Here is a 12,703-nt window from a genome sequence, read left to right as displayed (position 1 = left end):
GGGACTCGATGGAAATGGGGATCATGGAAACACCGGCAGCATCTCGTAATGCTGCCGGTGTTTCCTCGTCCGCCTGCATGCGGGAGGTGTTAAACCCGCCAGGTCAGACCTGGCGGGAACATCACCTCCCGCCTGCAGGGGTCGGACTCAGGCGGTCCGGAAACAACGGTGGCGGCGGGTTTACCGCCACCGTTATTTCCGGACCGCCTGGGTCGTAATGAGGCCCATTGGGTGGAAGTTAGCAGGAATAGAGGGATCAAGAGATGGCTTCTACAAGATCGGAAGAATGATTGCATGTTTAAAGAGAGAGGGGAAGCAAGAGTTAGAAGACAAAAAATTAATAAGCAAAGTAAGATAAATAAAGTTGATGGGGATAGATTTGAGAAATAAGAGAGGAATGAAGAGTCTACCCATGTCATTAACCTACCTGTGTAATTTCATTAAATAGTAGCAATCTGGTTATGTTGGAATGATAAGAGCGCAAACAGTACCAGGCATGAAAGCATTTCAGATGGTATAGATAGCTGGATAAGAGATGAAAAAGAGCCAGCTAAGAAAGAGTTCTGGATGTTCAAGTGCTGGAATTCCCGGATGCTTTATAACGCAGTGCATTCAATTGGCTGCTACTTTATTCCAATGGGCAGATTCCATTAAAGGTTATATTCTGTTATGTGACAGCTGTGATTCCCAAAAGGTACCAGATAAATTATGTTTTACCTGTACTATACTTGCATCTCTACAGTCCAGTATAATTTGGCTATTGAGAGAAACATACAGCAAGCCAATAATATAGCATTTTTATCTTGCTGTGAAACAGGGCAATGTAAAGTGCACAGGGACAATTCTAAATGGGGATATAAAAAGAGTATGTTGTGCTGGAACATTTGTATAAACAGATTGTCAAAGAAAACGTAAAGTGGATCAGAGAGCTTGAAGGCGCAACCTTTCAGATAGGTTGGATGTTGCGACAGGGCAGATGCTGCTGACTAGAGGTGGGACATGGCAAGTCTGATGGGCCTTAAGAAGCATTAGGGATAGCATACCTTCTTAATCCAAACACAGTTTACAAGACCCTGAAAAGACAATCAGGAGTTAAGAGGGGATGAAACTAGAAAGCCTTTACTGATTGGGAAAAAACGCATGAGGGGTGGAAATGCTGCAAATAAATGATTGACACATTTCTAGAAAGCAATAATGGCAAAAGACTTCCAGGCCTATTTGTGTGCCCCTTTCCCTGCTTACTGCAGCCTCTCAGAACTTAAATAGAATTTGGCTTAACCTTGACCACCACCAAATACATATGCCCTTTAAAAGACGTAGTTAGGTCTGGGAAATAGCAAATTCCATCACCTCACAATTCCCTTGTGTTTCTGTCTGTGTCTAGATGATTTGGGCCCATCTATATTAACAACAACGGCCTCCCTACCAGCCTTCTGTAGCGCACTGGTCAACGCGACAGGCTTTTTGAGAGAACAGCACGCAGCTGCGTAACAATTCCCACGCAGAACTGCCGACTGAAGAGTCTCGCTAGCGTATCCAATCAGGGTGCCTGTCAAGAGCGTCTGCCTGTTGCGCGAGCACCATGGCTGCCTTTGAAGGCAGGCGTGGGTGAGTTAGCTCTCACAATATTATGCAAATCCCAACCATAGGTGAAGCATTGCCACTCAGCCACTGTTAATCTATGACGTTAAAGCAGGTCTGCTTTAAAGTACACATACTGAGGCAAATGAACCACTTATTTCACGGGACTTTTCTTTTACTTTGTTGTGCACTTTTTGTTGCGAAAAGAAAACGAGCGATAAAATACGTTTGGATAGTGGACCTTCTGCGTGCATTCCTGAGCTTTTCAAGATGTTTGTTCTAAAACAGTTTTCCGCCCTTCTTCTCGCAGGTAACAAAAGGTGCCACTTATACTGTCAGTCAAAGGGGACTGGAGATGTGGCCTACATGAAACAGCTGGCCCACGACGGCACCCGCTGCTCCTACAAAGACCCCTACAGCATTTGCGTGCGAGGGGAGTGCGTGGTAAGCATTGTCTCCATGTTCCATGGATACGTGTGCTTCTCACAAGCATCTATCCTTTCAATATGCAATGTTTTATTAATGTCTGATTCCAAGCTAGGATTTTCTCTTTGAGCCAAGTGGCTTCAAACACCTTCACAGATGTTTGCCGCGTAAATAAAAAAGAACATCGCAAAAAAGTTATTCCTCAATGCCTTTTAAAGCAAAACAGCCGGGCATTGGTACATAATCACCCTTTGGATATCACACAGTGTCGTGGCGTGAGTAGGCCTTGGTCGCTGCGCGTGGCGCACATAAACTGAGACGGACATGGAGCGCTGATGAACACGTCTTCCTTTATTAACTTCATACATGCACTCACTGCCTTGATCCCGCCTCCCGCCCCTCGTCACATCCCATTCCCCAACGTCAATTCCCTTTCCCCATGTCCCGCCCCCGATAACTATGGAAACATCAACGTGACACACAGGATATTCATAAGCCCATTTAACCAACACTTTATTTACATATTTTGGTATTTAAGGTGATTGCAATAGTTTTGGACCTGCTAAGTTTTAAGGCCCTTGGTTGGTGGGCATCGAAGGTGATAATGTTTCTCCTTTGTCTTAAGGTACTGCATTGACGAGAGTGACATTTGTAAGGTAGCATTTTAAGGACAACACCACCCGCACCATAGTGCCAGCAAGAGCTACTAAGGACACTATGGGCCTCATCATGACTTTGGCGGTAACGCCGGCGCTAATAGCGCCGGCGCTCTCTGCCCTACCACCGAAATCCCCAGCGCTAATAGCGCCGGATCACGAGTTCGGCGGTAATGTTAATCCCCATTCAGCCCATTGGGGAATGCCCCATTCCCCATTGGGCTCAATGGGGAAATTTCACTGTGAAATCCGCCGGCGGTATGAGCGCGAATTTTCGGCAGATTTCCCCCCAGCTCAGAGCTGCGGCGAAATCCGGCGAAGTCCTGATTTGGCGGACCATTAAATCCGGCGGTAATAGCGCTACCGCCGGACTTAAGGGTTACCACCAAAGTCGTGATGAGGCCCTATGCATGTATTTGTTGGGTTTTATGAGCTCGGAACTAGTGGTGAAGCAGTGGATTAGGGATACAGTCATGGGCTATAGATGGAAGGTTCTGGAGAGAGGGGATACAGAGGCTTACAGGCAAAGGGTACTGTTTGGGGACGGAAAGGTGTAAGACATCTGGATTGGGTAGTTCCTCAGGTTTGCTCCCATTATAGCTATACTTCTGTGAATTTCCACTCATCGGACCTTCTTAACTGCACTGTTAAGTCCCCAGATCTGCATCCGTGATTCCCCTCCTTTCCTTCTTTTTCTGTGAGAGCCAAAAGCCAAAATCGAACACAATTGGTTTAGTTCTTTCTCAATTTGTGAACAATTGTCTTGTTTCTACAATGGTCCCTTCACGGCATTGCAACATGCATTACTGCAACACCTCTATATCTCTGCAGAAGGTGGGCTGTGACAAAGAGATCGGCTCCAACAAGGTGGAGGATAAATGTGGAGTTTGTGGAGGAGATAACTCACACTGCCGGACCGTGAAGGGAACTTTTACTAGGACCCCTAAGAAGCCTGGTAAGCATTTCTGTTGTGTGTGTTCAACCACAGGAATGGTGGTAGATAGTGTGGTGTCCATGCATGCAATGATCAGGCTATCTGGCATATAGGTAAATCAATCCATGGGCTAGTATGTGAGCCATGTCAGCAGTAACATTGGGATTTGTGGCACAAAGTGTAACATTTGGTGACTTCTGCCCCGTGGGTTCAGAGATTTTCAAACAGCAATATATGAAGGTCTCTGTAATTCTACCTGCTGGGCAATTATCACAAATGTAACACATTTGTCATTACATGGTACTAGAGGCTTCAAGATAAATGGAGGTTGGAGCTCTACAAATATGGCAAGTCTCACATTTGAAGTCAGCTATGTAAATGAGGTGTGCTTTCTGCCAAAAGCTTTCAAGAAGCACCACACCTCATGTATTTTTGTAGGTCCCAGACATGGATCATAGTGAAGTAACCTAAGCAATCTTTATTCTTTAATAATGACTATGACATAGTGCAGATACGAAACATGTAATATGGTATAGTTTGAAAAACATATGCCTGTGTTTTCTTTATATAGGTGGAGTTCTAATGGAATGTTTGCTAACTCCTTCCAGTGTTGAATAAGGCATGTTCTTGTTGATCAAAACATACACTGCACATGAACCTGCCACCTACAGTAGCATATGTCTTGTTTGAAGATGTCCCAAGCAGAGTATAGAGATCAAAACATACATGTCATTTCTTATTTCACGCACCAACACCATACAGGACAAACTATATCTTAATGGGGCCAATTCGCGACTTGCGCTAGAAACAGCTATTGGGTTGGCTCATATCGCTACGTGGGTAATGTTAGATACATATTCTTGCTTTATTTACTTTCACATAACCCTGTAATTTGCAAATATGCGAAACATTTCCAAAGGACATTGCTTTTCCCGAATGTGGGTGTTCTAGAACACTCACATGTATGCAAACATTCAATTGCCACATGTCGTGGCACATGGTTCAAATTAACAAGAGGTTCCTCCCTAATATCTAGATGCACACGCCCTGCACTCCCCACCCAAGCTTAGAATGGGTTATCTGCCCACCACCTGGTCTCTCCCTTAGTTAATTGTAGATCCCTTGCTTCCAAGTTGCCCGCCCCACATATACCCCATCGTTAACTCCCTTTCCCCTTGTATCTCTGCTCCCCTTAATGTGTCTTTCCCTCTATGATTCGTAAAACGTGTTGTTGCTTTCCGAAGCTAGGTCCACACTCATTATATATCCTGATAATAATAATAATTGTAATAATTATAATAATGTTAATAATAAAAACAAGGGAAGTGTAAGGAAGGCATGGTACCGAAGTAAGACAGACACAAGTGACCAGAGTTCAAGGGTGTTTATTGAACTTTCAAAGGGGTGTGATAAACACCTATCTAAGCCTAAATCTAGGATGGGAGCAAGCTACACAATCAACTAATTAAGAATGCAGTCCTAGTGTAGTCTTGTAAAAATAAAAGGGCCTATACTAAAAAACCTATTGCCAATCCTTACTGCTAATTTAGAAATATGTGGGGGAATATTCATGAAAAAGAAAGAAGTGTTCATAAAATGATATGTAAGGATGTTCGGGCTGTTGGCCTCCCTTCCCCACGTTTTCAACACAGGGCAAGGCGGCTTACTCAAGCCAAGCACACACTCTGGCTTTCTTGACACGAAGATACAGTTTCAATTACAGCATCAGGGCCTTCAGTGCTCATGTCTATTTTCCATCAAAGTCTCTTGATTCTGAGGGCCTGATGTACAAAACAAAAATAGAAAGTTATTTTCTTCTTATCATTATATGATTTGGGTGTCTCTTCCTGGATCCCCTTCAGCCAAGCTCAGATCCCCTTTATTTTTTTTATGATTTCAAAAGTATTCCTTCTTGGGTGATTCACAGTTCACCCCAGGCCCCCCTCAGCTGGGCTAAGATCCCTTTATTCCTTCTTGGGTGACTAACGGTTCACCCCGGATCTCCCTCTGCTGGGCTCAGATCCCTGTATTCCTTCTTGGGTGACTCACGGTTCACCCTGGATCCCCCTCATACGGTTACAACTCCCTTCTTCACATTCAATTAGTCTCCCTCAGCCGGCCTCGGACCAATTCCAGTTCACTTTATATTTATGGACGACTATTGAATGTGCACAGGGTTTAGCTTTACCGGTCGCAGAACCACTTCGATACAAAGTTAATTGTTTACAATGCAGTTGCCACTCATTTGGATACCTTACAGAGACCTTTGACTGAGCACCCACTCGATTGAGCACCCGCGTTGCACCTGACCACTCTGTACCCAGATCTTATTTGGCTTTTTCAAAGTACATTCAATCCTTTAGTTTCCACTTGTTTGTGCCTCTCATCACATGCGCTTCAAACACTTTCCTTTGTGGATTTCTTCATACAATGTTGCCGCTTGCAACATTGGTTCAAACAGAAGATGATTTTGTATCGGTTTCTCCGATTCTCCGGCTGTGCTGCTTTCACTGGCGTGGCTTTCTTGCAGGAGCCAAGAACAGTACCACAGCAGCAATTGCTCCTCCTGACCTGGGTTATAAACATAGGAGTAAACCGGATACCTTTGATGCACAGCGTCGGATAGATCAGTGCAAGTTCCCAGTCTTAGGTTTCTCACTTTCAAAGGCTTGTTAAAGTAACGGTTTCTAGAGGTCAAGAGCACTTCCCTCCTTGCAACCCTCTCCGGTCTTGCCCCCTTTCTCCTTGTGGTAAATCGCCATCTTGGAACTGCTGCTTCCTCGTGTGCTTTTCATCGCTCCGAGTGTGCTTTAGTGCTCTGCCTTTTATCCGTGTGGGGCAGTGTGATGGGAGTCAGGCGTGCAGTGATTAGTAATTGTCTGACCCTGCCTGACCAGGGTGTTGGGACATGTCAGGTATACAGCTCTGGCGTTAATCCATTGTCACTCATGAAGAACCGTTGATGAGAAAGTGCTAATGTTGGCAAAGGGTGAGGGGGTTGAACTTCTAGGTATCCTACATGGCAGGGAGTGAAAAAGGTGTTACAGGAAAGGGGATACCGCGTCTCACCCTTCGGTATCCCACTTCCATTCCTCAAAGACCCCTCGTCCAGGTGATCCTCCCACACTGGCCCACCCACAGGAACTGGATCCAATAGCGATGGCCATGTCCTGGCCACCTGGATGACAGATCCCCAGGACTAGCAGTGAGACACTTTCAGGTTTCTCACAGAAGCAACATGGGACACACAAACATAACAGCAACTTGGAAACACCTTCTTAATCTTACATTGCAAGGACTTAATATCCAACACAGACATAATAAAAGATAGTTTATTTTTGAATCCTGATTACCAATGTGGAGCATCGACAACCCCCCTCTACTGCGCCGCACGCATAGCACCACAGTATTATTTTTACAACAGAAAGGAATGCTTAGCAAAAGCATATGCCTCACAACTAGCCCATAAGCAATAACCTCCTCACCCTTCCGTATGGTATTCAGCCCAAACCCACCATTCTCACACAGCACACTTGATATTTGATTATTTATTTAATATGTTGCTTTAGAGTGCTGCTGACATATATATTTATATATTTACACATTCCATAGACTAATCAACCTCTTCCAACAGGAAAGCATTTAAGCAAGAGGTGCCATAAAGAATTCAAGTTGCTGGAAAATGAAATCTGCAAGTATCCTCCTTAACATCGCCTACATGATTCTCATTCAACGCTTAGTCTGACTTTCATTGACTATAATGATTTGCTATAGCTATTGCTGAGGCATGCTTGGCTGCATTTTATCTCCCATGTGTACATGTAAGAGAGCTTCATTTTGACATAAAAATGATAAAATGCACACCATTGAAAATGTAGTCAATGAAACGGCAAGACTATGTTGGCCGACCACTAATGAAAAACATTCTGTTTAAGGGAAGACAAGAGGAGCCTTCTCGTTGCCCAAAGGAGCTCGCAATGTCTCCCTTGCTGAAGCAAGGGAGGCTAGAAATGGCATGGGTAAGTCAGTGAAGTACTGCAGCAGGCTGGGCATCCAAAGTAACAGTAGGTTTATCAGTGCTCTGGGACCATCCATGGCCTCAGCTCGAAACCTTCCGGCACTACAATAACGCACCAGGTAGAGGTTCATGTTTCTCGTATTAAATTGCTATCTGATCAATTCTTTCATAATTGACATCAATGATTCTCTGATCACTGCCAGGCCTTCCAACCGTCGGATTGGTATCATCTAAAAACACCCACACTCCTCCTCACATTGTACCTCTTCCGAACCAGCACAAAGGCTGACATCTTTCACATCAGTCTTCCAATCCTCAGTGCACTTTATGTTGCCATCAAATTCATAATACGAAAAGGTCTTTGTCTAAGAATCAGAATTCAGCAGCTTCCAAATATCTGTAACAGAGAAGAAGGAAGTTGGATATTGACAGTAACGTTATTGAGTAATATTTGTTTGTCAAAATGCTGTGTATCATTTGCTACCCCCTTGTAGGCTGTGGTCTGTCATGTGCTTGTGCACTTGATAGTATATTGAGAACTACACTGTAGTGTTGTCGAACACGATGAATATCCTCATGTTGGTGCTCTACCATTTTATACATCGATATATATAGAAGACAATCCACAGCTTGGAAGAGCTGCTTATAATTATTCAATTCGGAAATATTAGCATGCTTCAAAATGGAGGCTATCTTTCCTTTGGTCAGTGTTGGCCACATTAGTCACACTTAACTGTGAGCTACGATGAAACCACTTTCAATGGCCAGCTTTGCAAGCATACTGTAAAGATGGGTTCCGCTCTGCTGCATCCCTCTGCTTTACAGCTGATAACTGATGTGCAAAGTCATTCATTGTTATTGAGATACCATCCCATGCAAATTAGCTGCAGTGTTGTTCAATGAATCATCCTGTTACCTAGCATATTTCATTTCAAAGGCCAGTCACTTTGTTCTTAGTGAAAGATAGGCACACTAAATGGGCTGAGAATTAACTGACGAAGTAAGAGACTCTGCATAACAGAAGCAGCGCCTCTACAATTAGCCAAGCACTTTGATTGGCAGTACGTACACCAATGTAGCCAGGCATATCATCTGTGCACTTCTTTCAGAGAATGCTCAATTCAAGCACATCTTTGTGATGTGAACACTGCATTCAGCATTTGCTAAACCTGCACTGTCCCGGGCTCGCTGTCTTTATCAATGCTCTTCCAATGATAAAGAATTCAAGGGATAGCCTCGGTAGGTGCTAGTTGCCTAATTGCACCAGAAACAGTATTGCCTTCAATCACAAGCAGCGTTCTCTGAATTAGCCTTCTGCTGGAGAATGTGATGCTTGATGGCTCTGTTTCCTGGACCCTGAACATGGAAAAATCAGTCACACGTTTGCCAATTAATAACGTTTTTGTAAAGCAAAACTGTTCCTTCTCAGTTTGCTGTTGTAACAGTGTGGGCGATCGCCTTCCGGTTTACCCCACACATAGGAGATCCATTGATTGGCAATAGATGGATAAGAGCAGGAGGGGCAAATGGAGACCCAGTAAAGAAAATAAACATTATAATAAAAACAGTGTAATGCGGCATCTACCACTTTTACTGCTGGCAGGCTAAGTGTGACATATCCACATAGATCCGAGCAACTGGCTTAGGGGTCAGAGTGGACAGAAGGTGGCATGCTCATTTTAATCGAAATAGTAATATGAAAAGCAGGTTTTGAGATATATATACACCATTCAAAATCCTCCACACAAAGGCAAGTGGGCAACTCTAGGACTCCTGTAATGTAATGACTTTCTCCATGGCCACCAATCTGGGTTCTGTCATTTGAGTGACATTGAATCAGAGTCCTCTCCATGTGAAATGAATTCTTGTGATCCATAGATAACGACTGTCCGGCTGTCCTCTTTCTCATTGACATACCTGTGCATTTGTCAATCATGACATTCTTATAGAGCGCCTTATAGACTGCCTCAAAGTGCCTTCAGGGTCAACAAAAAGTCTATTGGGCTGGATATCCTACTTCCTCCAACACAGAGGGGTCCAGGCTAGATCTGGTTCTTTTCTCTCTTAGACAAAGATCTACAAATGTGGGGTCCTGAATGGATTCATACTTTTTAAATGGCTCTTCAAAACTTACCATCAGCCCCTGGCCAAGCTCAACACCACATGGTCTTCCACTTTGCAGACCTATGTAGATGAAAAACATATCACCTTCTGGGAATACAGATATCCATGTTTTGCCTCCACTACTATCAGTGCCTGTCTTACCCATTTCCGGATCTGGATCTCTGAAAATGATGTATGTCCCAACAGTGGAAAAGCAGAAATTATCTCTTAGGTTCCTTCCTCCCTCCTGCTCTACCTTTCACATGGCCTCATCATGGGCTCGTCACCCTCCCCTTTATCAGCAGTTATGAAGTTTGGTGTTGGATTCAATGGCAATCTCTCCTTTGCCCCCTTGTACATGAGATCTACAGCAAATCTCACTACCAGCTATTCGTTCTTAGGTATAATCTGATTTCCTTAACTTCACCCGCAAGGTGGATGTTACCAGAGCTCTGGACAATCGATACTCTAGTAGTCTTCACCAGGGCTTCCTCAGATCTCTGCTTCACTTGTTATTGTTCATTCAAACCAAAGTAGCTAGACTTGTGCCAGGGCTGCTGCCCAGACACCAAACCAGCCCTCAATCTTCTAAAAGGCCCTTTGCATCAGTCATTGGGTTAACTGCTGCCTGGGCCCACATTGCCGTCAGCACAGATACTGCCAGCAATGGTCCTTAGATCCTCCTTCTCCATGCTCTTATCTGTCTGACACCTAGGAAAAAGAAGATTGGTCGATGAACCCTGAGTGCTTCTGGGGCCTGTCTCTGGAACCATCTCCCGTCTTCACTCGGAGCAGAGGAAATGTATCTTTAGTTCAGAAAAATCTTTAAAATGCTTCTCTTCAAGAAAATATTTGCTGAATAGGTGTCCGCTGGCCATTTATGGTCTGTACCAATAAGCTACCATTGACTGTATCTGCTTTTGGGTGTACCAATCCTCTTGGCCTTATTGTCTTTGACTCTGTTCTCCAGCACTTGTTTGGTTTGCCTCATACTTACTCAATACTCTCAATTTCTTCCTTCCCCTCCCACTTATCCTTCCCACACTTGTACTTGTACTAAATGTCCAGAGGCTTTTAGGAACCGTCCTACTCCCCATCATTTTCCTTTCCTTTTGGGACACTATGCAGGGACTGAGCTAACAGCTGGCACTGTTCAAATCGACTTTAAATGAATACAATTACAAATGTACATGGTTAAAATGTAAAGTGCACTACAGGAGTGAGATGATGAAACAAGTCAACGAGAAAGAACACATTGTCAAACCCTTTGAGAAACATGAACCTCTTTTTGATATTGCTAGTGTCCAAGGCTCCGACTCAAAATAACAAGACAGATGTTTCATTAGGATTGTTGCTGGCTGAATGCTGTTGTTCATTGGAAAAACATTGAAGTTGTCAGTAATGTTCTTGTGACAATCCTATGAACTATTCCGGTCTAGCGTCTGACGCTGCTTGTAGGTAAAGGATGCCCGCCTCTGCAGATATGTTTGTTGTAACTTAGAGCAATACTAACCATAGCTGTTACTTTTTCTTGTCTTTCTTGCTTTCTCCGCTGAACACTTCACATGCAAAGGGTACCTTAAGATGTTTGACATCCCCCCTGGTGCTAGACATGTGTTTATCCAAGAAGACGAGGTTTCTCCTCATATTCTTGGTAAGTGTTTCTCGCCTCTGGTTTGTGCTTGCAGACTCTCCTACAGTGTGTACATCGAGTGCAAAGGATTGAAAAAGCAAATAAACAAATGTATGTGTCCCTGCATGAATGTAAAGTTTAGAAATCTTCTCTGCAGATCGACCAGCACTAGGACTCCATGAAAATGTTTAGAATTTTGAATTAATACAATATAATTTACTGCATTGTGCATGTTTTGGTTTTGCTTGTATTGAATGTATTGTTTGGGATCAGTTGGCTCATTAATGTTAAAGTACCTATGGACAGTGTCTGGTTTTGTGTCCCATTTCTAGCCTATGACTTTGAGAACCAAGCACAACAGTTACGTTCCTCACCATGAGATAGAAGACATAACCTTGCTGTTTGTGCAAAATGATCATAGAACATAAAGATCAATCTAAAGGAACTCCAGAGACACAATGTTGACATTGTTCAATGCACAATAACACCCTATTTATTATTATTTATTTTTTTATTGTTGATTTTTAATCATAACCATTTATTTTTTTACAACACCCTATTATTACTATTTGGACCAAGCCATCACATTGCTGTCAAGTTAAATTGCTTGTTTTCAGCTTAGTGGCCTCATTTGCTAAATAGATACAACATGTTTCCGAGATCACCCCTCAGCAGTTACTGCAGTGACTCCACCAAATGCATATGAAAGCCCATGGCTGGTACTTTATTGGCATACAGTTAGAAATGGTTTCACAACATGTTGATGCTGCAGATATTTTGGACTACATCTCCCTTCAACCCTAGCCAGCATAGTCATGGGTCAAACACATTTGGAGAGTCGCTGGTTGCAGAACCTTGCTTCAGAGCAAGTTGTCATCTGCTGCTGTGAAAGTACATACCAGGGATGTGATTGGCAGGGGACCAAAGACCCACCTGCAGAGAGGTGTGGATGTTTGGACTCATCTGCTCACCTTCAAAGTTCTCTCCAACCATGGATTGTAATTTATAAACCACACAATTCATGTCGTACAACCCTTAGGCCCTGTTTCACGTAGCATTTTCCAATGGGATTGCGCCATTAAAAACGCTTCTGTGAATCAGGCCCTTAGTGTTTTTATTTTGTCACAGTATAGAACATGTTGTTAGGATAAGCTAAGAAAGATACTTTTCTGAAATGCTAACACTCTGCCCTACATCCGGATTTTTAAATCATAGAGGTTTCTCACCTACATCAAGCGTTCTATCGTGTACTGCTTTAATACTCTATGCCAAACTAGCTCTTGGTAGCTCAAGTTATCAGATTTCAAATTAGAAGTCTTTCAAACTACTGAAAGTTGTATGTGCATGGATGC

At 43.4% G+C, this 12,703-nt stretch overlaps 1 protein-coding gene across 2 annotated transcripts in view; it reads left to right on the top strand.

Annotated features, from left to right (window-relative positions):
• ADAMTS3 (ADAM metallopeptidase with thrombospondin type 1 motif 3) overlaps positions 1 to 12,703 on the top strand; it is a 675,879-nt gene that overhangs the window by 557,272 nt on the left and 105,904 nt on the right. The window contains exons 14-16 of one of the 2 annotated variants that reach the window (XM_069630646.1): positions 1,892 to 2,025; positions 3,495 to 3,618; positions 11,292 to 11,372. In XM_069630646.1, coding sequence (XP_069486747.1) covers positions 1,892 to 2,025; positions 3,495 to 3,618; positions 11,292 to 11,372 — 339 coding nt within the window. Of the gene's footprint in view, positions 1 to 1,891; positions 2,026 to 3,494; positions 3,619 to 7,532; positions 7,617 to 11,291; positions 11,373 to 12,703 lie in introns of both variants that reach the window. The other variant, XM_069630645.1, reaches the window with a different exon arrangement.

This window comes from Ambystoma mexicanum, chromosome 6q, assembly GCF_040938575.1.
Source record: "Ambystoma mexicanum isolate Mex_15411 chromosome 6q, UKY_AmexF1_1, whole genome shotgun sequence".
NCBI classification, from domain to species: domain Eukaryota; kingdom Metazoa; phylum Chordata; class Amphibia; order Caudata; family Ambystomatidae; genus Ambystoma; species Ambystoma mexicanum.
Note: the sequence above shows the minus strand (reverse complement) of the source record. Positions and strands in the feature narration are given on the sequence as shown.